The 24,916-nt window shown below is 53.4% G+C and overlaps 1 protein-coding gene across 6 annotated transcripts in view; it reads right to left on the reverse strand.

Moving 5' to 3' along the window:
* The window catches only part of NFIC (nuclear factor I C), a 148,330-nt gene extending 130,663 nt beyond the window's left edge, over positions 1-17,667 (reverse strand). For 2 of the 6 annotated variants that reach the window (XM_075070838.1, XM_075070839.1), the window contains exons 1-2: positions 17,368-17,666; positions 15,908-16,057 (exon numbers count right to left, since the gene is read on the reverse strand). In XM_075070838.1, coding sequence (XP_074926939.1) covers positions 15,908-16,057; positions 17,368-17,505 — 288 coding nt within the window. In that variant the 5' untranslated portion in view covers positions 17,506-17,666. Of the gene's footprint in view, positions 1-15,907; positions 16,324-17,367 lie in introns of those variants that run through there. The other 4 variants (XM_075070836.1, XM_075070840.1, XM_075070835.1 and 1 more) reach the window with 4 other exon arrangements.
* Positions 17,668-24,916: the final 7,249 nt, after the last annotated feature.

Here is a 24,916-nt window from a genome sequence, read left to right on the forward strand (position 1 = left end):
AGCTCCAAGGCTGCTTTTGCAGGAGCACGAATAAAAGGGGGGAGGTTTAAAGCCCCGGGGCCCCCACCAGCCCTGGCACTGGACAGAGCCTGGCTTGGGCGGGGGCAGTGGGGGGGAGGGCATGGCCCAGCTCTGTATGGTTTTACTGCTGCAATCAGAGGAGAAATTCAAACGCGTCCCTGCTTCCTCTGGCGTTACCTCAGGATGCGCTGCAGTCACTGCTAATGCATCTGGACTCATTTACAGGGATGAGAAAATGTTTCCAGGTTTCCCACAAAGTCCCATTAAGATCCCAGTATGATTCTATTTTTAGAACCCTCATCAACAAGGCCTCTGCAAAAACACAGCGGCATTTGGCATTACGTTCCAGAAAGCCCTTAAAGGGCCCACGGCCACTCAGGCAACATTTTCCAAAGTGTCTACAAGGACTTAGGAGCCACTGACTTTCTGTGAGATTCGGGGCCAGATTTTCCAAGGGGTTTATGCACCAGGTGGAATTTATAGAAGTGCCCAAGTGAGTTAGGTGCCTAATTCCCACTGAAAGTCAAGGTTAGGGGCCTAACCTGCTTAGGGGGTTTATGAATCTAACTAGGTATGATCAGCATCTTCAGGCACCTAAATCCCTTTGGCAATCTGGCCTTTATGTGCCTAGATCACTTCTGAAAATGGGAGTTCAGCTCCTAAGTTACACAGGAGCTTTTGGAAATTTGAGCCTTCGTGATTCCCAGAGCCTAGGGAGAAGCGGGTCACTAGGCTCTTCACCTGGGCAGGACTCCTGTGCAGTCATATGTTCCTGGGCCACTGACTCAGCTAAGATGAAGAGCCGGATACAGTACAGGGAATCAGGTGCAGAGCTTGTCACTCCAGTGGGAGCAAGCCCAGCATCTGCCAGGGAGGGTTTGCCTGGTGCCTCTCAGGCACGAAATTCACCTGTGGGCAAAGGGCCCCGCGTGGGGTTCATAGACCCTTTAAATTCCACAAGGCTTAAGCCCTGCGAGTCCCCTGCACTGGCTCCTCCAGAATTTAGAGCACCACAGATCCTTTTGACAAGCAACAGCTCCACAGCCAAGGATTCCCCAGCGAACACTGCAGCCAAGAAGAAGAGAAACGGACTCACAACAAGCTAGAAACAAAAGTGAAACTGACACCACCTTCAGCTGGGGCGGGATGGAAGGGAATCACAGAGGCCTGCCCTGAGCAAGGAGAGTCCTTCCCTGCAGTCGCCCATCACCCATCGGCAGATGTGTACATTACATGTGTGATTCCCTAGCGCTGCCGCCCCAACTCCCTTGTCAGCCTCACAACCAGGCACAGACTCTACAGCTGGCACTGGCAACTCTGCCCAGGGCCGTGGCACAGTGAGTGCCCCCCTTGCTGGCTGGCATGCTGCACGGATTAGAAGGCACGTGATAGGGCCTGGCTAATTCTCCTCTGACTTAAACCGGGGCCGGATTTGGACGGCTGCATGAGCCGACCACCGTCTTGGCCCAGAACTGGGGAGCTCCCGAGCGAAAGGCGGCGTAAGCTAGAGAGCCAGGCTCAAGCGCTGGAGGCTACCAAGGCTGCATCTGCACAGCGAGCGTGGAGTCTCCGAGCCCAGGCCGAGAGATGCCCCCTCCCCAGGCCTCAGACCCAAGCTGCAATGTCTACAAAGCTGTTTGTAGCGGGGCACGTCCGCTCCTCCGTGCACAGCTCGCCTAAACGCACACAGGTCATTCGCCCTGGCTAGTACCATGACCAGGGGCAGGCCCGCAGGAGCCAACTGTCCCAGTGCTGCTTGGCTGGAGCAGGGCCCAGGATCTGTCCCAGGAGGACTGGGGCTGTCCAAGGCGGGGGGTAGAGTCAGAACTAGGCCTTCTCCCTCCACATCCGGCTCCAGATACAACATGTGTGAGCCTCATTGGGCCTGCTCTGCAGACAGCTCGAATGTCATCTTAATGCTGCTCAGTTCCAGTGCGGGCAGCTATCGCCAGCAGCGACCCGCACCGGAGCCTACGCAGGCTATCAGCTTCCTTGATGAGGCGCAGCAGTCGCTGGAGGCCAGGCCCGGCGAGTGGATTAAACCGCCTCGCACCCGGGGCTTGTCTTCCTTTTACAAGCATGCTCCACAAACTGGCTTCTATTCCAAAGGGGTTCCAGCGGCACAGGGGCACCGGTCAAAGGGGGACTTGGCAAAAGGAGGGGCAGGGCTCGATGCGGACAGACGTAACGCAGCCAGGCAGGGTAGGACAACCCGGACTGTAGGCTGTGAGACAGGCCACTGTATGCAATCAGCTGCTGCAGCGTTGTCACCGTGTGCTGCATCCTGCTCTGGCCGCAGGCCCAGAGCTCAGCTCCTCCTGCTCCAAAATGCTAAAGAAGATTCTCCGCTAGGTGTTAGGTGCCCAGGGAGTGGGCCCCATAGCTACACAGTGCTGATTCTCTCCAGTAGGGGGCAGAAGTGCACACCCTGCACCAGCCAGTTCCTCATGCTGCATTCAGGAGTGAACCGGAGGGGTGAGACCTCCCCTGTTGCCAAAAGGCCGGAGCAAAGCCTGAGCCAAGATGGAAGCTGGAGGTGGGAGGGGCACAGAGCTTGTCCTCCCAAAGCTGGCCAGCGGTGAGGCCGAGCAGTGTAGCAGGTTGGGTACCCGGCGGGGACTCAGGAGCCCTGGGTGCTAAGCCTGGTTCTGCCACTGCCCTGCCGTGCGACGCTCTGCAAGTCATGTCTCCTTGCCTCTTTTGCCTTGTCTGGGCAGAGGGGAAGCTCTTTGGGGCAGGGACTGTCTCTCGCTGTTTGCACGTCCAGCTCAAAGCACAACAGAGCTCTGCACTCAGGGCTGCTGCAGTAAGAAGCTGGAGGAAAAAGAGACGGCAAGGAGGAGAAAACGCATGCCCAGTCTGGGAAGTTGCTGATCTCTGAGAGCCAGGAAAGGCAGAGCGGAGAGGCGGGGAATTTCCCTTGCTTTTCCTACAAACTCTTCTCCGGGTGCAATTAAAGAGATTTGTTTAATAAACTCTCTGGAGAGAGGAGCGGGAAGGTGGGATGGGCCTGGAGCCAGCAGCTGTGCTCAGACATGCCTGGTTCAGTGGCTCCCGGCCCCTTTGATCATCACCCAGGGCAAGGCACAGCTCTCTCTGGCTTCCCGGATGCAACTGGAGGGTGAGGATTTGCCATCCCTGGGATTGTCAGAACGCCCCAGCCGGTAGCACGCAGCTCCCTCTCCTGGGCTGTCCTGGGGCTCTGTTCTGGCCCCGGGAAGAACAAACCAACCCCCGGCTCACCAGCAACTTGCAGGCAGGGGTCAATCAGAGCAATTCTGGCCTGAGAACCTGTTGGCCTAGACCAAGCCACACTTGGGGAGAAGCAGAGACCCCCAAAGGCAGGCTGCTATGAGAATTCAGGGTGGGCGGCCTACAGCCCACCCCCTCCATTCATCACCAAGCCATCTCGCACACTCACACGCCCCTTCCTCTGCACACCCAGTCGGCTCGTCTCCTCCCTTTCACTAATTTACACGCATAGTGCTACTGGCATGTGCCCAGGCATTCCCACGCACCTCTGCCTCCTCCCTCGGACAAACACACAGCTCCTCGTGCGCACACGCACACAGCCTCACGCACCCAAGCACGCCGTCTTGCACACACGTACACACTCGTGCACATCCCCCCCGGCACACAAACACACTGACACATACACTCTCTCCAACACCCGTCTCACATGCATGGCCACTTGCATCAAAAAACCCTTTACTCTGCACTTTTCAGCAGCGCCGCTTCATTTGTATGCACCCCGTGGTGCACGCTAGCCCAGGCGGACAGGTTACTAAAGGAGATTTTACAGCCGTGCTCAGAGAGGTTCACATTACAGTTCTCTCCACTGTCTCACTTTCCTTAATCCCGGGGCGGGGGGGGGGGGGAATTGGGGGAACTGGGGGGTGGCATGAAGGTCCCAACTCCAGCCAAGCAATGCTGGTGATAAACCTCATCCTTCCCTGATTTATCTGGAGTTTCACCCTAGTGCTTTGCAGCAAACGCCATGGTTGCAGGCTACCGAGGAAAAGCTGGCAAGCCACCAGAGTTACCCTCCCAGGCCGCAGGGGCACGGCTGCTGCAAAGATAGGAGAGGTGTGGGGCAGTGGGGAGGACACCCCCACCCCCCAAATATCAGTGGCCAGGCGGGCCTGGTTTGGATCCGTGAAAGAGAACAGGATGGAAGTGGGCAGAGTCCCCAGCTAAGCTGGCCGGGAAATGGTTTTCGGAGCTGTGAAAAATTTAGACAAACTCAAAAAAAGATTTCCCAGAAATTTTTCATCAATGGTTTGTGGGCGTCTGTCAAAAACTGATATTTCCCCCTCTTTTCAGCCACTAAAAGGCAGGGGGAAATTGCCTCCAAACCAAACATTTTTCCATTTTTGGGTGCCAAATATTTTTGGGTTTCAGTTATGGAATAAAAAAAGGTTTGGTTGTTTGACTTTTCTTTTACACTCTCCCTGCCTCGAACACGATCACATTCAGATACAGGCAGGATATTCTGGCCTCAGCGCTAATTGCAGATGGACACTGGCAGGAGATGGGGAAGCCATGGTTTAATGCGCTTTTAGAGAAACAGCTGATCAATAAATCAATCCCTGGTGCAGTATTTTCCATGCCACAAAGATGGGCTCAATCTGTGTTACACCCAGGGAGCAGGGCGCCCCTCGAAATTCCTTCCTAGGGCTTTGGAACAACTAAGGAAGATGCTGGTTTCCTGAAGGGCCACCCCGTATTTCGTGCTGACTCCGGCTGGCCCAAGACGTGGGGAGCTGGTTTGGCGTGAGGAGGAGGCAGAGAGAGGATGGATGAAGGGACCTGCATGGCTCTCACTCATCCTCGCACTAGCCCCTTCCTGGGCCAGGAGGAACCGGGCTCAGCACAACCAGTGGAGTGGCCCGTCAGGAAACCAGCGTCTTCCTTACTTATTCCAGAGCCCTAGGAAGGAATTTCAAGGCGATCTCTGCTCCCCGGTGTAACATGCATTGCCCCAGCTCAGTATGCTGGGTGCACTGCCCGGCTCTCAGCTGGCAGAATCCCAGCCCCTCTCTTCATGTTTCAGGGAGTCCAAAGCCATCAAACCAAACAGCAGCACAGAGCCCCCTCCCCAAGCTCCCTGCCCCGGGGCCCAGGAAAGAAAACAAAGCCAATAGGACCCTCCCTGCATGACCCCTCCTGGCAGAGGCCTGGGGACAGGGATCAGCCATGCAGGGTGACTGGAGGTCAGCACAAGGGAAGGGAACTCCTGTCCTCTACCTGCAAATGCGCAGCTCCGGGGAGCATCCTGGGCGATGGGGGTTATCAGGGCACGGTAGGGGGCAGGCGCTGATCTCGGCTGCGTTGGCGTAAATCCGGAGTCTCTCTCCAGGGGTGATTTCTGCCAGTGCCTGGATCCAGCCTGCTGCCCCACCAACCAGCCTTACAGGGCCTGTATAGCTCAAAGCCAACGTCATGACTGGTGCCTGGGGAGGCTCGGGTGCCACCATCAGCCTGGTCCGGAGAGGCGCTGAGCACCTCCGGCTCCATCCAAGCCACAAGCTAGTGGCTGCATCTCTGAGTGGATCCCAGCAGGCTGCTGAGACAGGGCAGAGCATCTGATCTGGTGGTTCCTTCTGACCTTAAACGCTGGGATTCCCCAGCCTAGGAACCCGCCCAAGCCTGAGAAAATCTCAGGCTGAGAGAGAGGTGGAAAGGTGGAGAATTCAGAGCAGCAGAGCGGGCTCAGAAAGTCAGAACGATAACACCCCCCTCCTCACCCCTTGGTGTAACTAATACACAGTACCTCCTGGGGCGATTCTACAAGACAAGCTGCAGGCCCCTTTTGCACCCAGGCCGGGAGCAGTAGGGCTGGTGGGGGGGCAAGCGATGGCTCTGCCGACAGACACACGCTCGTAGCCTGGGAGCTGGTGGCCCTGGCTGCGGGAGTCGTGCTGACGGCAGAAGACCCGAGCGTCCGGCTCAGCCCGTGTGTGAACAAAGTGAGAGCAGGATCAGCAGGGGAACTGTCCCCGCAAGGGTTTCGCCGCTCACCCTAACACACGGCCGTGCAGCCATGCGCGTGGGTAATTACCGACACTCCGGCATCGCCCAGGAAGAGGCGCAGCGGGGAGCATTACGCCGGGCTTGGAAGTATTTCCTTTGCCCTTCCCACCCCCCAACTGACCTCCTGCTGCTTTCGGTTCCCGTCCCCCTGTGTAACTGCAGCCACCATTGGGGCGGGGGGGGGGTGTTCAGAGTCTCGCTCTCCAGCGCCCAGGCTGTACTGGAGGAGAGGAGGAGACGCTGCAAATGAGAGGCCAGAAAATCGAGTGTCCTCAGAGATTTGGGCCAAACAAGAGCAGCTTGGGCTATTTGGGGTGTATAGGGGGAGGAGAACCGATAGGCTGGGTGAGAGTGAAGGGGGGGGGGCAGGGGTCTGGAAAACCCAGCTCCTGACACGTCAGGGATGACTGAAATGCCCCCCCCCATGCCCCTCTGGAAGGGTGATGCAGCAAACACCAGAGCTGCTGCAGCCTCCAACCGCTCGGATCTGGTGGGGTATGGGGGAGAAGCCAGTGCCAGGCCAAGCCACCCCAACTGCTGGCTGCCCTGCTGGGCGTCTACACCCCATCGCACAGACAGAATGCCAGCGCTGCTGGTTAAGGGGGAGGGAAATGAACAGGGACAAATTAATCCATTGGCCATGAGTGAGAGGGAAAGATTCCCAGCCCACGTGACACGGGAGAGAGCTGAGAGCCCCAGAATAAACTGAAGTGATTTACTCTGGCGCTACAGAGAATCAGCTACCCACAACTCCAAGGGAGTCGGCCGTATCCCTGGTGACAACACAAACCCAGAAAGGAAAGTCCCAGGGGTTTGTTTGCCAGGCCGGATCTGCCAGTTGAAAAATTACAGGCTTATAAAACACATGGGGTGGGCGTGTGCGTTCAAAAAATGTTGGGATCAGAAATAGAGGGCCTGACTCTGATGATTTCCTTATAATTAGAGAGGGAACCTGAGCCACAAAGTTCAGCCCCAGGTCAAAACTCGCCCAAAGTTTGGAGAGGGAGTTTTGTTTTCGCCTCTTGTTCCGACGGGGTGAAGTTCCCCACTGTGCATTCCAGCATTCAGTGAGCTACTGAGGTCCCCACCGAGACCTCAGACCAGGGCTTGAGCCCTGCATCGCCCCGGCACTGACTCTGCACGCGGCTGCATTTCACCCCCAGGGTCTATATGGAAACCGCACGGACAAATGAGAGGCACCAATGAGATGCGATCGGCAGGGTAAATGTCACCAAAGTTTTTGTGTGTTTGAATAAAGTCACGTGAGCTCAAGTCATCATGGTCTTGGGGTTAGGGCACTAGACTGAGGAGCCAGGAAAAGGGGGTGCTGTGATGGGTTCAGCCACTGACCTGTTTTGTGAACTTAGATACATTTCCGTGCCTCAGTTTCCCTTTGTCTGTTTAGATTGTGAGGGCCCAGGAGTAGGGACGTTCTCACCACGTGTGTGTAAAGGGCACAGTGGTTGGGGTCGCTGCAGTGCTAGAATACAGTGGATAATAGCATTCCCATCTTCAACTCCCTTTTACAGCACCAGCGTTTGCAATGAAGTAAACCCGCTGTGCTGGTCCAGTGGCATCACTGCCCACCAGAACGGAGTTCAAGGCACTAGGAACAGGAGAGGACGGTGAATCGAACTCTCTCACCAGAGAAGAATCAGGCTGGGGTCTTTAAAAAGCACATGGACCCACCTCCTTTTTAAAGGGATCGCTCAAGAAAGCCTGGCAAGCCCCCCGCCTCCCCACACACACACACTGTGCTTCGTTTTACTGGGTAAGTATCAGGCACGTCTCCTCTGATCGTCCCTGGCCTTGCTGGAGATAGGATGGCCGCTTGCCCGGTTTTACGCCAGACAGGGTCTCCTTTGGGCTGCTCTGTCCCCTCTCTGGTACCGGGCGATAACCAGACATGGTTCTGTCCAGTATTGGCCGGGGGACGCCCTTTGGAAGAGTGCACTGCTCCAGCTCCACCAGCGTGACCTCACGCGCACCGTGCATAATAGGCATGCTGCTGGGGGCGGGGCAGGCAGGCAGGGGTGGGAAGTGCCAAAATGTCCGGTATCGCGAGAACGTGGAGGCCTTGTTAGGATGCGTCTTGTACCCTCTCTACCCAGGGTGCTCAGTCTTTAGCAAAGGCTTTCTCCACCGCTGGAGTTCACTAGGGGTGAATCAAACCAAACCAAAGCCAAAGGCTCTATCTCACCGCAGAGCATCCGGAGCACTCGGCGCCTGGGTCTGAGCCTTGCTTGGGTGTGAGCAGCCGTGCTGCAAAGCCCTACCCAAGAGGCTGTCCCCTCGCTGGCACTGCGCTTCCCCCACGTGTTGCTAGGACCTATCCCAGGGGCTCCCTGCTGCTGTGAGCAGAGCTGCTTGGTGATTCCTTCCCAGTCAATTGTGGGAGAACCTGTCTGTCCTACTGGGCACAGCGGGGAACTGTGGGCAAGCGTTGGAGGACTAGCAGCACAGAGCGGTTTGGCCTCAAAGCGGGTTCCCAGCCTAAGTCAGGGCAGAGCCTGAACTCTGACCCACTCTCCAGCTAGGCGGCTCAGCACAGGGCTCAAACACCACCCCTCCTTGGGGGAGAGGGTCTTTTTTGTGGACAGGAGCAGGGTAGGGGCAATGCCAGATTCAGAGCCTGGGTTAACTCAGCGTTAAACCGCCGGCTCTACACACAGCACTTTTCCCAGTAGAGCAACATCAGGACTGTTACATCTCACAAGCCCTGGTGTGGGTGCGGGTGTAAAGGTGTTTTAGCTCTTCCAGTCCAAGGTAACTGTGTCCACACTGCGGGGAGGGGGTGGGGCAGATTTAACGTGCACCTGCATAGTTACAGCCATGCACCCACAAATCTCTCCCTCACTCAGCAACCCACTTGCATTTATGCACAGACTATTCCACACTAGACAGGACCTGAGCTTCTCATGGAAAAAAACCAAGGGGAACATAAAACAACTTCCAGGCCGTCTTTAGCCATCACCTAGATGAAAAAGAAACGGTGCATTTCTCTGTTCCTCGGATCACCTCTACACTTCCAAAGGTTTTGAATCCAGCACCCAGCTATAACCTCCCTACATTCCTAATCCAGATCCTGATTTCACTGCTTGGGACCAGCACTAACTGAACTGCCAAAGCCTCTGGGAAGAGTATAAGTGAGCAACACCAGGAAGCAATGTCACTGAGGCCATTTGAACTACAGCTCCCAGAATGCTCCTGTAACCAGCATGACCTAAAATAAAGCCACAGACCATGTTTATCAGCTCCCAGCACCCTTAAAGAGACACTGTCAGGTAATTCGGGCCCAACATTGAGATTTTGTTTATTAAAATCTCCGATTAATAGAAATCCTCTCTTGATTTTCTCCCAAATGTCATTGGAAGCCATTTTTTTAATTTTAATGTAATCTCCCCACCCGTTCTTTGCAGCTTAGCAACCCAAACATTGCAGTATGGGGCCAGCACATGAGAATCTGAGGAGTCTGTTTTCATTGCCAGGCTGAGCAAAATGCTGCAAATAAACCAACTGCAGAAAGGAGGAAAAGAAAATTAGATGTCTAACATTAATTATTGAAGGGTATTTTGGTAACCCAGATGAGGGTTAATAATTTAATGTATGGAGCCCAAGTCGGCTCTTAGTTATACTGTGTGAGTCCATCGGAACTGATGGAGTTTGTAAACCAGAATCACATCTGGCCACTGGTTTTAAACAAACAGTGTCCAAAGGGGGTAACTAAACAATCTGTGATGTATTCTGGAGGACCCGACTCCCCGGAAGTAAATAGAATTTCCCTGGGGTTGCTGACAGAGGAAGCTATCTCGGATGCACAGACACACACATATACAGCCATACACTGAAACACGCAGTGCAAGACCTGCTATCTCCATGTTACTGATCCGACCCGTCGCTGCACCCCACGTCTCCCCAGCTCCGGATCTGAGCTCCCTGCAGGCTCTGTTGCCTGCTCGTATCCGGGTTCATAAACTGATCTATTTTTACCGACCCAGCTTTTAAAATTAGACCAGGCAGAAGGAACCAAATCTCTGCTAAGCCAGGGATGGGAGACATGGCTGGGACCCCGGCCTGCACGGTGGAGAGTGGGCACAGACAGTGGGAGAACATGACATGGGCGAGAGAATCGCGAAGGTTACACTTAAAGAAGGGGCCCATTGTTTTTCCCAAACAATGCGCAGCAGATGGGAGAATCGAAAGTATGTTGCAACCTTCTCCACACACACACAACCCACCAGTTCCTAGCTACTTACCCCTCATGGTTCAGCACATGATCTGAGATCACTGCTGGAATTCACTGCCTGAGCGGCTGTCTCATCTCCTCTGACCTCCCCTTGCGAAGAGGTACCAGGGCTCCTCTTTTTGAATACCTGAGGCCCAGCCCCGCAGGGCCCTGGAGCCAAGCCAGACAGCACTCTCAGACCTGGGCTCTGAGCCACCAGCCCTGCCAAGTCATTTTCCAGCACAATTCAACTGAGGTTCATTTGAAGTGAGTTTTTCAAGGCACTCCCTCTTAGGGGACTATTTTCTTCACGGATACCCACACCTGGGGGACCTGGTGCTCCTCTGCCTGACGTCAGGGTAAGTCAGGTGTCACTGGGTTGAAGGCATGAATGGGCCCAGCAGGAGTAAACCAGAAGAGCCTCAACATGAGTGAAGCTTGGCATCCATCCCCCTTCACATAAGCCCCCACATGGGCTGTGGAAGGAGGACAAAACAGCACAACCACCAAGCACATCTCCTGTCCCTCCCCCACCCAGATAAAGACCTAGCCGAAGGGTGTGGGGGAGAATTCAAGAGCCGGGGGCTCAGAAGATGGGGGCTTATCAAGTGAGACTATAAGATCATGTGGTTCCCCAGGCCAAGGTCAGTATCAGAGAGCTGTAGCAATGACACATGGGAAAGCCCGATTTCCACACGTCCATACACACCTAGTTCAAAGCTGCACTGCTCCCAACACAGGTGCTGCGTTTCCTTCTGACCACATACTTCCCCCCACGGCTCCTACCCCTTGGGTGATGCTGGGCAGCGACCCCCTTCTCTGGGAGTTTTAAAAACCCATACAGGGCTCCCCTGGTCAGCAGTTGCACATGGTTAGTTCCCTGGATCTTCCCCAGAAGCAGAGGTGGGTCCACCCGGAACCCGGGATCCAGGCACCTCCAGACTTGCACCCGAATGCAGATTATGGCCCTGAACTTCACTCTACTCATCTCTGAAACCCTGCAAGCGTCTCCTCAGCTCTGCGACACCAAACGTGGGACCAAGACCGGAGACGAGCATCCGTGAGACGTGACCAAACCCCTCTGCAGAAGAGGAAAGCGCAGCTGATATGGGATTCCCTGATGCAGGGTAAACCCAGAGGAAAAGCCTGTCTCAGGCCAAGAACTGGAATAACAACGAGGGAACGAACGCCAGAGGCCCAATTCTCCTGCCCGCCAGCATGGCAGGTGCTTTACACTCCCCAGGCACTGGTCACGGACTGCACAAGGGCCAGAGGTGGGAGCTGAAGCTGCCGTGGGCTCGATGCAGGAACCCCTGGGTGGATTCTCTGGCCTGTGCTATGAAGGAGTCAAACTAAATGATCACAGTGGCCTTAAGCTATAGGAATCTTCCCCAGGAGCATTTTTCTTTTCTTTTTTGGGGGGTGGGAAGCAGGGGAGAGACTGTGATTTGGTGCCTCTGACGGATTTCAAAGGGGAAATATTTGCTGCTCAGAAGTAGGTTTAGGAACTCAGGGTAAGAGTTCATAGAATCGTAGGACTGGAAGGGACCTCGAGAGGTCATCTAGTCCAGTTCCCTGCACTCAGGGCAGGACTCAGTATTACCTAGAGTTACCCCTGGCTGGGACAGTCCTACCTTGTCTGCAAACCAGGGGGTGGATGGACTCAACCCGAAATAACAATAAATAATAATTAATCAGCAGGTCACATGCTTTCTTGCTTCTGCAGGCCGAGCGTATTGCACACACTAGGGGCTCCTTGCATTAATAATAATAATTAATTGCACTCATAATAAATTGCTCATCTAAGGCACCTTCCAGCTGAGGATCTCAAAGCCCTTTGCAGTTATTAATTTAGCCTCAGAGCTGTCCCTCCCCGCCCCGCGTGGAGGTAGGTGACTATCACTGCCCCATTTTACAGATGGATAAACCAAGGCCCAGAGGGGGAGGAAGTGTTTTGCCTGAGATCACACCCCAGAAGCCAGTGGCAGAGCTGGGAGCGCGGTGCACTAACCGCAAGCTCACGCTGCTGTCTGAGGAGATAGGCATGAACCCCGGTCTTGGTGGAGGGAAGCCCCTAGTCAGGGAGAGAGAGCTGGACTGTGTGCAATCGCGTCATCATGCTTCTGGATCGGAACCAAGCCCAGCACTGCAAAGCCCTGGCCAGCACTGCACTAGGCAGAGGTGCCAGGGCTATTTTAGTGCAACACCAGCCTTGGATGAGCTCTGGCAGGGAAGGGACAATCCCAGAGCTGCTGCTCGTCAAGGGGACTCTCCTGGCCCATGAGCAAGGGTGGAGGGAGCTGTCTGCGGGGAGCCCTGCAAAGCCCAAACCTGGGGCAGGTCCATATCACCGGGAAGGCGGGGGGCAGGTGGGGCTTTGGCCTATTCTGGCAGCTCCCCAAGCCAAACGAGGCTCCCTGCTGGGCATGCGTGAGAGCTTCTGCTCCTGGCTTGTCTCAATCCCCTGACATGGTGGGAGAGACCCACTCAATGGGCACAATTGTTGTCCTTGCTGCACTGGGCTAGTGGTGAATGACAGGCCACTATCAGCCCCCCAAGACATCTGGTCCCTGGCAAATGCTAACCTAGGAGGGGCTGTCTAGGGGGCGAGGTGTGTGCATGGGGAGAGGAAGGATGGAGAGAAGGAAAGAGCTGCTGGGTTAAAGATCTTTAAGATTAGAAAGTCAGAACTGAGGAAGCACCACAGTTAATGTCACTCATGCAGCCTTAATTCTGCAGCCTCTCGCATGTGTGTTTAACTACGTGATCACACACCGTCTTGGCTCAATAGCCGACTGCGAATCTAGGCCCTTCATTTCCAGCCACAGGCCTGTCCCACTGCAGCTCTAGAGAGGGACAGGACACACACTTTGCCGGCAGGCTACACAGTGCGTGGCTGTGGTGGTGTATCAGGCTTCTTAGGTTCCGTTCCAGGAGCGGTGAGCAGAGCATGGTCTAGTGGTTAGAGCAATGATTGCAGCCAGCAAAGTCAAGCACACAGATTTGGCACCTTCCCTCCCAAAGGCAGCATGGCTGAGTCGATGAGATATAGCTTTGGCATCTGAGACCCTTGGGTTCTATTTCCAGACGCGGCCTTGTGCAAACTCAGTTACCTTATTTGCAAAATGTGGGGCGGAACGACCGTCGCCTGGCTCCTGGGGCAGGAACCTGAGGCCTGTCTCAGGAACTGCCCAGAAATACTAACACCGGTAAAAGAGGCGAGACCAAAATCCAGGGGCTTCTCTCCCCCTTTCTCCAAGAGACACAGGCAGGTGGAACACAGCTGCAATGTGCATGACACCTAAGACAGGGGAGGTGAGCCTGCTCCCAGGCACTGCCTCCTGGGTGTTCAGCTAAGCCGTAGGGATCCTCCTGTCCCTGTGGCTTGTCTGTCTCCCCGTGGGTGCAGATCTGTGGGCACCTACCCACACCCAGTGCAGGGGGCAGCATGTGACCCTGATGTGGGGGTTGCAAGAAGGGGAAGCAAGAATCAGGTTAAAGCCACAGGAAAGTCCAGCCCCAGAGGGACTGACTGGTAGACGGAAGGAGAGGCGAGCGGGGTGTCTTGCTAGTTTCCTGCCCCACTGACATCACCCTCCTTCTGGGGGTCAGCTGGGGAGCTGAGGGGCTGGGATCCAGGAGCAGACCGAGCCTTTAGTCCTTGCCCTTTCTCCTCCTCTCTTTTCAATGGAGCTCCCAGGCCTAGAATAGACCCTCACAGTCACTAAGGAGCAGAGGGAGGAGAGATTATGGGGTAGGCAACCTATGGCACACAAGCTGCTCTTCTGTGGCACTCACACTGCCCGGGGCCTGGCCACCGTCCGGGGGGCTATGCATTTTAATTTAATTTTAAATGAAGCTTCTTAAACATTTTAAAACCGTATTTACTTTTACACACAACAATAGTTTGGTTCTATATTATAGACTTATAGAAAGAGACCTTCTAAAAACGTTAAAATTATGACCAGCACGCGAAACCTTAAATCAGAGTGAACAAATGAAGACTCGGCCCAGCACTTCTGAAAGGTTGCGGACCCCTGATTTCGCTGGCGCAAGTGGGCCCCGCAGCAGGGAAAGGGTCACTCAGACGCAAAGGGAGGGCTGGCTGCTCAATAATTAAATAAATATCAAAAATCAATATGGACAGAGCAAGCAATCTAGTCTCCCCCTCCAACGTGGCCCTGCCTCTGCAGAGTTTTGGTGGAATATGCAAAGAAACTTTCAAGCGAATATTTTATTCACAAAAAGAAACCGCACAAAGCACACACTCAGAGAGCCCACAACGGTAACACTCAACGCAACCAGGGAATATTCTCTCCTGTCAAATAACACACGCAACACCAACTGTGAACAGAACCTAAAAGAACACCCACATACCATATTATAGCCTATGTTTTATAAACTAACACACAAAACACAGGGCCAATATGCTGTGATCTAAAGCAACACCCGTGGTCAATATGTTACAACTCCATGTAACACAAACTCATACAACAGTCCCAGTGATCCCCTAAAACAACACACAGAGAGGGACTATTTGATGACCTAGAGTAACACAATGCACAACACAGGTAGTCATCTTTGCCACCCCCTTTAAAATAACATGCACATAAAATACACAACACTCAGAGACTATTTTATCACCTACAGTTACACAGCCACCCACAATGAATAGGTTCTCATTTAAAGCAACACTCGCATAATCAATATTTTAATAACACAAACACAATATACAAGAAAATATGATCCCTCAGAATATCACACATAACACGCGCCGTGAATATTTGTGACCTACACGATACACACTAGCCACGGTGCACAGATTATCCCCTAAAATAACACACACACACAGAGACACACAGAGTTGCTCGTAGGGAGTCCACACACACACACACACACGCCCATGTGATTCCAACTTCGTACAAAGTTAGATCATTCCCAAGAAAAACTGCCCCCCATCGTGCCCGTCCCCGCAAGCCCAGGCCTGGGGTGGGGGGACATGTGCAGTTCGGTGCAGAGGGAAGTTTCACGTGTATTACTGGGGGGGGGGGGGTTGAAAGCAATTAGTTACAGGCCGATTCTTTCCCCTCTAAATGCCCATGAAGGCAGCAGCGCCCCGAGGCGAGCCGGCTGCGAGCTGCCAGTCGCTCTTTTAAATTACACCCCAAATGCCCCCTTCCCCCCATCTCCCCAAATGCCCCCCAAACCCTGCAGTCTCCCTGCACCCACCCACCTCCCGCCGCATGACAAAACAACAACCACCACCGCACTCGCACCCCTGCGAACAACCCAGCCCCAGTGAAAGTGAAGGGGGGGGAATCACTAGACAGAAAAAACAACCCCCACCCTAATAAAAACAACCGGCAAGAGCCGAGCGTCATCCCCGCTGCAGACAGCCCGGATCTTTACACGCACCAGAAATCCCGCCCTTTTCTTTAACTGTAAAACTATTTTGCACTAATGGTGGCAGAGAAATTGCTCCACCGAAAACCCCACCGATCTCCGCAGAGGAAGCCAAATCTCCCTGTCCGCATCCCGGTTTCCAGGAACAGAGCCAGCGACGAAGCAGGGGCTTGGAGGGAAGCAGCCGGAGGGGATTTGGGGAGGGGGCAAACGGGGGGCTGTTACCTGAGTTAAGCACAGAGGAGACGAATACATCCCGAGCTGATCTGGGAAACTGACTAACTGCAGCAGAGAGACCCAGGGCGCAAAAGTTACTGAGTCATTTCGAAGGCTGTAGCAGTTTTTCCCCGTCTCCTTCTCCGGAATCTTTCTTCTCTGGGGATGGACCGCAGGCGGGAAGGGGGGTGTCGGGCGGGACCCCAAAATCAAGAGAGAGCGAAAGATCCAACTTTAAGAGGGGAAAAAATCAACCCGAAATTTAAGACGAAAAAGACTCATCCTCACCGGGGGGCGGGGTATAGATCTCCGACCCCACTACAAGATCCCCCCCAAATACAAAGTGGAGGGGGGCAGAGGGGGAGCGATCGGGGAAGTTAGAGGGAAATTCGCTCCAATGGAGACACGGGCACGAGAGAGAGAGGGAAGAAAGAAATGAGAAAATGAAAAAAAAAAGGAGCGAGGAATGGAGTGACGTTATGAAAAAGCCCATCCCAAAATATTACATCCCATTTAAAGATGCAGGATCCCCCTTTTGGCTGAAAAAGCTGCGCCGCTGCAGGGCGAAGCTGCGCTGGGAGTTGGGGTGGGGGCAGAGTGGGGAGATGTGGGGGAATCCCTAGGTTCTGGCGGGGGAGGGGGGGGCACAAGGTGGCTGGGAGATGTCAGGGCTTGCGGAGCGGTTGGACAGAGCCCACAGGATCAAAACTGCAGATTCATATTCGTCTGCGGGGCAAGCGCCAGTGGAGACGCTGAGGATTGAACCCCAGTGGCTGGAGGTTCTGGGGAAGTCACTGTGCCAGGGATGGGGTGTGTGTCACACACACACACACACGAGCGCGCAGCCCGCTCTCCCCTCGAGTTTCACTCCTTGCTGCTAACACATTGGCAACTTTACATCTAGTAGCCAGAGAGACACATGCGTCTTCCCCCGGCGGGAACTGCCCCAGGCCAACACGCACGGGAAAGCACCCAAGGGTGGCTCTGGATGGGGGGGGGGTGGAGCTGGCGGAAGGGCATCGCCCGATATGATGCCGGTGGTGGGGGATCTTCTGTTAACATCTGGACCCAGGGCACGTAGACAAAACAACAACACCCACCCAGACGCGCCTAACCGCCCCTCCGGGTCACTCTCCTTCAGACCAGCCCGGTGCCCGCTTAGGGGAAAAGAGGCCAGACCAGAAGCGACCCCGGACACGCAAGTGGCAGCCCGAGTCCACCCCGATTTCCCCCTTCAGCCTAGCACGGGCGCCTATTGCAGAGAAGCGGCTCTGAGAGCAAAATCCGGATCTACAGAGCCGGTCTCCAGCGCAACAGGCCGGAGCGGCCCTGGGAAATGTTAGCGACAAAACAGCCAAGCGGGGCTCTAATCGCGCTGTTACCGGCCCCCCCAGGCAGCCGCCTTTCTGCAAGGCCCCCCTGGGATCACACCCTGAGAGACGGTCAGTCACACCCCGAACCCCGCTCACTCCGCAGGCTTTAGTGCGGTCACTTCGTTTGCTGTTTGCCGCAGCAGGCGAGTGAACTTCTCCTCGGGCCGCTCCGGTTTCGCAGTGGGCGAGGGGGGGTGAGAACACGCAGCGACAGGTGAGCATTAGCGGACACATCTGTCGGGTTCCTAGATTCCTTGAGTCCAGCTGCGGCTCAGAGTTTGCAAAGCCTTGCGGGAGGGAGCGGGGGGGGGGGACACAGTTGCTGAGTTCAAAATTAGTAACATCACTTCGCCTCCTTCCTCAACACAAACAGCGAAGAAAACACCCGCCCCAGTCAAGCACCAAACTCCAAACCACAAATTCTGGCTGCATGAAGCGGCGAAAACAACCTCCAAAAAATTCTGGAGGCTTTAATAAAACTAATGAGAGGGGGAGCGGGGGGACACGTACAGAAAAATCAAAGGGAATCCCTGCTTCATAATTCTGAAAGTGAGACCTCAGCCCTTCTCTCCCATGGCAAGATGTCAGACTCTCGAGGTTTGCGAGTTTTGACCGACTGTCCCGGTTGATCTTAGCAGTGACCTTAAACAAAACGAAAACGGAAAACCTCCTCTCGGGTTCGGGGATTTTGCAGGACTTGGGGGGCGAATATTAAAACGAGTTTGGATTCGCATTGTCTGCGTGTGTCTGTCGGGGTGTGAAATGGAATCGCCGCGGCTTTGCAGCTACAGCCGCCTTCCTATAGAAGACGAAATGCAGCAGCACCTACTTCTAATTATAAGGACAAAATCTAGTCACCTTTATTTTCCTACTAGTTTAGACGCCTAATTAATCATAGCAGCTCCACGACCAATTACAAACCCTTGTTTTCCCCGACACTTTTGCTTTTCCAAATCCCACAGTGCTTCTCTCTGCAAAGAAATTCCAGAGGTCACCCCCCTCCACCCCCCGCAAAGGATTTTCTGCAGAGGAAAGTACTTCACGCCGTTGATTTCATGCGTATTGCAGGCGGGGAGGGTTCGCTAGAGATTCCCAAATTCACTGGATGCTGCCAAGTTTGCAAGTCCCGAAGTTGCTAAGCGCTGGGGGGAGAGAGGAGGCGGGGAGGCTCCCTCGCTTCTCCCCTCGCCAGTGCAGCGGGGAAGGCCCGGAGCGGATAGGGTCGATGGAAGAGCGGCCTAGGGTGACACGTTATTTGTTAAACACCCTACCACTGCGGCAGCCAGCTCGCTCTGCATCGCCAGCAGCCCCACGGTTTTCCCCTCGGTACGTGGACAAACCACCTTCTCTTTTGCTTCTAAGGTCAAAGGGATTTTAGTTTTGGTCCAAGTTTTTTTTGGAAGCATCATTCGAAGAAACCAGCGTCTCTTCCAGGCCACCCCCTTTCATCGCAGGAGCAGCGAGCGGAGCTGAGGTTTTCTCCCCCTGCCCTCGTCAAAATGTTGCATTAAAACAAGAAAACTTTTGGGTCGGCGTGGAACAAAGCTGGGCCCTTATAACAATTTTGAAAGCCCCTGTCTGGGGGGTGTTTATTTCTCAGCAACTAGCAGAGCCAAGCAAAAAGGCCAAAGCAGCAGCTTTGCTCCGAGAACGGGGTGGGGTTTTGTTTTGTTTTTTTAAATCTCTTCTGTACTAAATAATAATAATTAAAAAAAAACCCAGCCCCCAAACCTCGAGGCTATTTTTGGAACGAGAACTGAAATTCGCTTTTCGCTTCTCTGGGGCTGCGGTGGCAGGGGAGGGCTGCAAAGTGGCCCCGCTTTGAAACACCGAGTTTGGGAGGCCTGATCAGCAAGGGGGGGGGGGCCGCATCCGCAGGGTACGTGGCCTGTTTCCCTCCCCCCGAGCAGCCAGCAAGCCCTGAACTTTGCTGGCCCTGGCAGGCCCGCGCTGCCGGCTGGTTAGAGAAGCTGCTGCTCCTGCGGCTGGCACGCAGGCTGGGGGCTGGGGGGAGGCGGGGGTGTATTTCGCACCGGGGGGGACCGTGCTCCATCCCCCCCCTCCCCGGGCCCTGCCGGGCCAGCTCAGGCAGGTGGGCATGAAAACACAGCGGGGGGAGGGCGGAAGGGCAGCAGCGGAGGGTGCGCAGCCGGGGCTTGATCGCGCCTCTGCTGGGCGTCATTGCCAAGTTCAAGTCGCTGCGGCTTGCAGTCCTCTCCGCCCCTTTCCGAGCGGCCATTTTCCGCTACATCCAGCTCGTCGCCTGCTGAGCAGCCCTGGGCTGCGGAGAGCTCCCCCCCCCCCGCCTCTTCCCCACACCTCGGGGAGGGGCGGGGAGGAGTGGCAAAGAAACTTCCCCAGCAAGAACCATCTCCCTCCCCTGCCCCCCCCCCCCCCCCGCGGACGGTACAGCACGAAACTCTGCCTCGCAGGCAGTTCCTGGTCACTTCTGCATCCGGCTCCGTCCCCAGCCTGCACCTTAGCAGGCCAGCCCCCCACCCCCCAGCACAGCGCCAGCAGGACACATCCCCCCATCTCCCCTCCCAGCGCTCCACGCATCTGCTTTGCCACGGCCCCCACAAACATACCCCCCACCCCCACCCCTAAACTTTTGCTGTTTGGTCCATCCACCGCAGCGGGGAGGGGGGAGGTAAAGGAGCAAAGGAAACTGCCAGGGAACCTACCATCGCCAAGTGAAATTAACGAGGCTCCAGACCAAGTTGCAGCCAAAGGAAAAGGGGGAAAAATATTCTACAGTTTGTGTTTTCCACCAACAAAAAGAAGGAAGAAAAAAAAATCAAAGTGTCCTCAGAGTTGGCTCATCTCTCCGGCTCCTCCTGGCTGCCAGTGCCCATGGCTCGTGTGTGTTGTTATTTTTGTTGTTGGCTTTTTTTTGTTTGTGTGTTGGGTTGGGGCTGGGCTGAGCGCACACACACGGGCATCAGCTCCACTACAGGCTCCCTCGGCTCGGCGCGGCTCGGCTCGGCTCGGCGCGGCTCGGCTCGGCTCCCGGGTCAGCTCAAGGAGGTGCCTGGCACCGGGTGAGTCAAAAAATGGTCCTAGGCACCCAGGCAGGAGGGGAGGAGACCGAGAAAACGCAGCCGCTTTCCCGGGGCTCCTGCGAAGCGACCTGTGACAATTCTCCTCTCTGCGGAGCGGCGGCGGCGGGTCGGGTTCGGTGGCTATGGGGAGGCCATCGCCCCCTCTGCAGCTATGGGAGAGAAAAGCTCACATCTTCCCCTCCCCCCCCAACACCAACTCCGGACGGGCATCGCTCCGGATTGCAGCCGCCCGCCGGCACCCCCCCTTCCCCATCGCATCCCTCCCCTCTCTCCTCCCCGCGCCGCGCCGCAGCCTCCTCCTCTGCCTCCTCCCCCTCGCCAGGACACCGGGCAGAGCCGCACGGGGGGATCCCTCTCCTGGTGGGGGCGGGGAATGGGGCTTCTCCCCCCCACCCCCGCGCCAGGGGGGCGAGCCGAGGCGTCCGCTGAGCAGCCGCGGGATGTCCGCGATGGTAGGGGAGCGGCGGCGGAGCAGGGGCTTTGCCCGCATCCTAGCAGGAGCCCGCAGGCTCGACCGAGCTGGGGCGGGGGGGTGAGTGTGAGCAGCCGTGTCACAGCCCCGTGCATCCCCTGCCGGGCACACACACACCTGCGCGTGCTGCAGAGGGTGCGTGGGACACACATCGGCTTGGGGCTTGCACGGCCACTGCAGAGCGGATTGCAAGGGGCAGTTACATGGGGGGGGGGCTGGACTCCTCTCACCCCCCCCCCAGCTGTAGAGGTGACACAGCTGGAGAGTCCTGCTTCACAGAGTGACCCCCCCCCATCAGAGCTCCCAGGACACCCACCCCCTTCGCTCAGCCCCCGCCCCATAAGTCTCTTAAAGCTGCACACACACATTTTAAAAGCGGAGAGTCTAGTGCACCGGATCCGAGTTCCCTACAGAGCAGAACCCCGCCCCCCCTTATAGCGTTGGTGTGTGTCTGAAAATACAGCGTCAGACATTAACCGCGGCCTCCATGAATTCCAGCAGAGCCCTGGCATGCCCCAGTGGGCAAATGATTGAATCTGAAACGTGCCTTCCAACTTCTGAGTGGCTGGGAGGGTGAAGGATTAAAGGAGTGAGCCAAGCTAGGGAGCCAAGAAGTAACTGCATGGGGCTGTCCAGGGGCCTGCTTCTCAGCTGCCCCTGATTCCACCTGCGGCCCTGGGTGCTCAGCACCTCGAGGAAACAGGCCCCAGGAGAAGTGGGGTGAGGGAGTGTGGGACACGTTGATTCCCACCTGCCAGAAAGTGAGGGAAAAAAGACTGACCCTTTACTTAAAATCATATGCCAGATGTTCTGCAGTCTGTGATCCCACTTTTAGCTTTGACGGCTGATTTATGATGTTTTTTTAAATTAATGATCATTTGAATGTTCCTACAAACTAATAATATTTAACTCAAAGCAAAGTTCCTTTGGGCCTAACTGGGTTCACAGTACTCGGAGGTGATCAGTGACTTATCTCCAACCGTTTGGTACAACTTTAACAGCAGATTGAAATGGCCAAAAGACTGCGGGCTTGTGAAGTTACACATTGGATATGGTAAAAAAGTTACACTGCCGCCAAAGAAGTGACAGCCTGGAGTTTGCCCCCATCACCATATAAATAGAAGATGTAATTAAAAACATATTTAAAAACCGATTTTGCACCAACATTCATTATTTACTTATCTCTACAGGTGATAGACAAAGCTCTAGTGTGAGTGAAAGATTTAAATATGTAACCGTCTCAGGCATGGATCTGTATTTTCAACCCATCTTTCTATTGCAGTAGCACAACCAGCAAAAGCTTTTTACCTCTTACAACTCACCCTATTTTTTAATATAAAGGCAAAACGAACTGGGATTTTTTTTTCAATGTCGTGGAGGTTAAATGTACTGTGGATGTGTATATTTTTATATGTGATATCTACAGAATACTTAACAAATAGTACCATAATTTAGTGTTATTTCTCTGGTCAAAGGATCCTAACATGGTAAAACAGACTAAATAAATTGTTTGTATTTGTTTATAAAATTACAGAAAGCTGCATAGGCACTATTTTTTAATTTTAAAGTTTGCTTCCGTCTTCTTTTTTTTTTCCTGGTGCAAGATAGCTCAGAGACGACTGATCGTTCTTAATAGGAATAACATCGATTTTAACAGGGATTTTGTATTATCTGGAGATTTATGCAAGCCCACATCTTCTCCATAACCCATGAAAACACATACTAAGATATTGTATATTACATAGAATAATCTGTGTGTTGATATCTTCTATATTCAGTTTGTTTGTGGTCTATTTAAGCACAGAATTTGCCTTATGTAAATGAAGATCTAATTTCGCTTTCATTTTCTATCCAAAAACATTTATATTTACAAGCTGAATTTAAAAAAAATCACCATCTGCTCCCTAACAAAAAGTCATTTCCCCGTTTTGACTATAAACAGCCTCCTGGCTGAAATAAGTAATTCATTTGCACTGTACCAACTAAATAAGTCTTGTGGAAGTTAAACCTGAAAGCAACTGTTGCTTTGTGAAGGAGACTGTAGTTTTTATTTTATGCATTTAGCGCCAGGAGACACTAAGAAAAAAATAAACATTGAAAAGAACTTGCCAATGTCTTAATGGTTCCGACTCAGCAGTTTAGTGGCCGTGTTGGGCACAGTGTTAGAAGTTTGAATTTCTTCCCAATCTGGTTTTATATGATCCTTTTGTACCACTGTAGCTCCTAGAAGCCCAACTCAAGATTGTGCTGGGCGCTTTCATTATCTTTTTATGTTCTGGGGAAAAACTGGTATTCGCACCTACACACCGCACAGATCTGATTTAATAAAGAGTGGTTATTCTCAGGCCAAATCTGAGACATAAAGGGAAAGTAGTCAGCAGTTCTGAAAGTTCCCAAGGTGAGAGGCACTGTATCAGCAGAAGTGGGCCGTGAAATACACACACAGGGTGTTTTTAATAACAGTTGGCTTTTCTAAGCATATCAGCAGGAGGGGTCATGAAAAAGAGGTGTCACTTGTAATCACTGGCAGGCTGGGATCTTCAAGACTTGTAAATGTAGGGACTAGCCTACTCCAGTGTGGGTCCAAGGGACAGAAGGGAAATATGAAAGGTGATCTGTAAAGGGGGCAAACTGGGTTTTTTTCTTCTTCTTTGAAGCGCCGCCAGATTTTTGTGTATGTGTCTCTGTGTGTATAGTCAGGAAGGCCAAAGGTTGTCTCCCCCTCCTTCTCCCTAGTGTTAAAAATTGTTTGGAGGATTCACAAGTGGGTGCTTTGTCACCCTTAAATTGCAAGGTTGGAAATACTGGATTTTCAGAGGGACCTCAAGTATGAGAATTAAACAAGTGTTAACAAAACCCAGAGGATTTTAGACAGGCCACATTCAAATCCGCCTCCCCCAGTTAGTCGGATTTCCACCCCACGGTGATGGTGCAGTGTTAGATCCTGAATAAAAGGGGAGAAAAAACTGAAAATGTGGCTGGGCAACTCCTCCCCCTATTTTTGACCCACTCTAATATATGAATATATTAATTCCTATTATTGTAGCACTTAGAGGCCCCTGCCAAGGCCAGGGAGCCACCGTGCTGGGTATATATTAGTACTGGACAGTCCCTGCCTCAAGTTTCTTACTATCGAAGGCCCTGGTCCTGCAAAAACTTATGTCTGTGCTTAATTGTATCTGCTGTGAGTTGTCCCATGGACATGTCAAATTAAGCATGAGTAAATCTTTGCAGAATCAGGGCTAGACTCCAGGTCTTTGTTCAAATTTAGTCCTCTGTTAGCTCAGCCCTAGGCCTGCTCAAGGTAGCTGTGCCCTTAATTACTAACGTATAATCCCAGCACTAAAAGAGAACCTATTTCCCCCAAATCCTTTTTTAGGCCTTCTCCAAGGAAGCAGAAACAGTCATGAGCCCAATTCAATTCAATTGGTTTTTATTTTTTATTTATTTTGTTTTTTGCAGGTCACCATAATGCTTAATATAAAATAAACAAACAAGCTTTTGGGGTTGGAGTTTCCTCTCACTGAAGGTGTTTTTATACCAGCTTAACTCCATAGGCTTCAGTTGAGCTGTTCCTGATGGACCCCAAGAGCAGAATCAGGCCTTTCGTTTAAGTGTGAGAGTTTATGTGACAGCTGTCGAATCAGAATTGGCTTTTTTCCCTGAGCCACCTCCCCAAATGGGATCTACCTGGAAATACTCTAGGGGTGAAATTCTTCTCTGTGAAAGACCTATGAACTACTTAAGTCCTACTTAAGCGATATCTAGGACTTGTGCTGGCACAAGATGAATTTCACCCAACAGCATTTAAAATTAGAGGGCTGAAACAGTAGCTCTGAAGATTCTCCAAAACGGGGAAAGCCCAGGTCCGTCATGCCTCGCCCCTTTAAGAGACCAAAGCAAGTCCCCAGAACTGAACATCCCCTGAATTTCGAGGCACGACAGATCTGGGTTTAAAACACTGTGTCTGGGATACCATCCCTGTCAAAAGTTTTCTTTGAAAAAAAAAGGGACATCTCTCAATTTATTTATGGGGATAAGAACTTCTTAGTGTCAACTTTCAGAAAGCTGGGCTCAGCAAAATGCATGCAGTTACCTTTTAAGTAATACC

This window comes from Chelonoidis abingdonii, chromosome 11 (assembly GCF_003597395.2).
Source record: "Chelonoidis abingdonii isolate Lonesome George chromosome 11, CheloAbing_2.0, whole genome shotgun sequence".
Lineage (NCBI taxonomy): Eukaryota > Metazoa > Chordata > Testudines > Testudinidae > Chelonoidis > Chelonoidis abingdonii.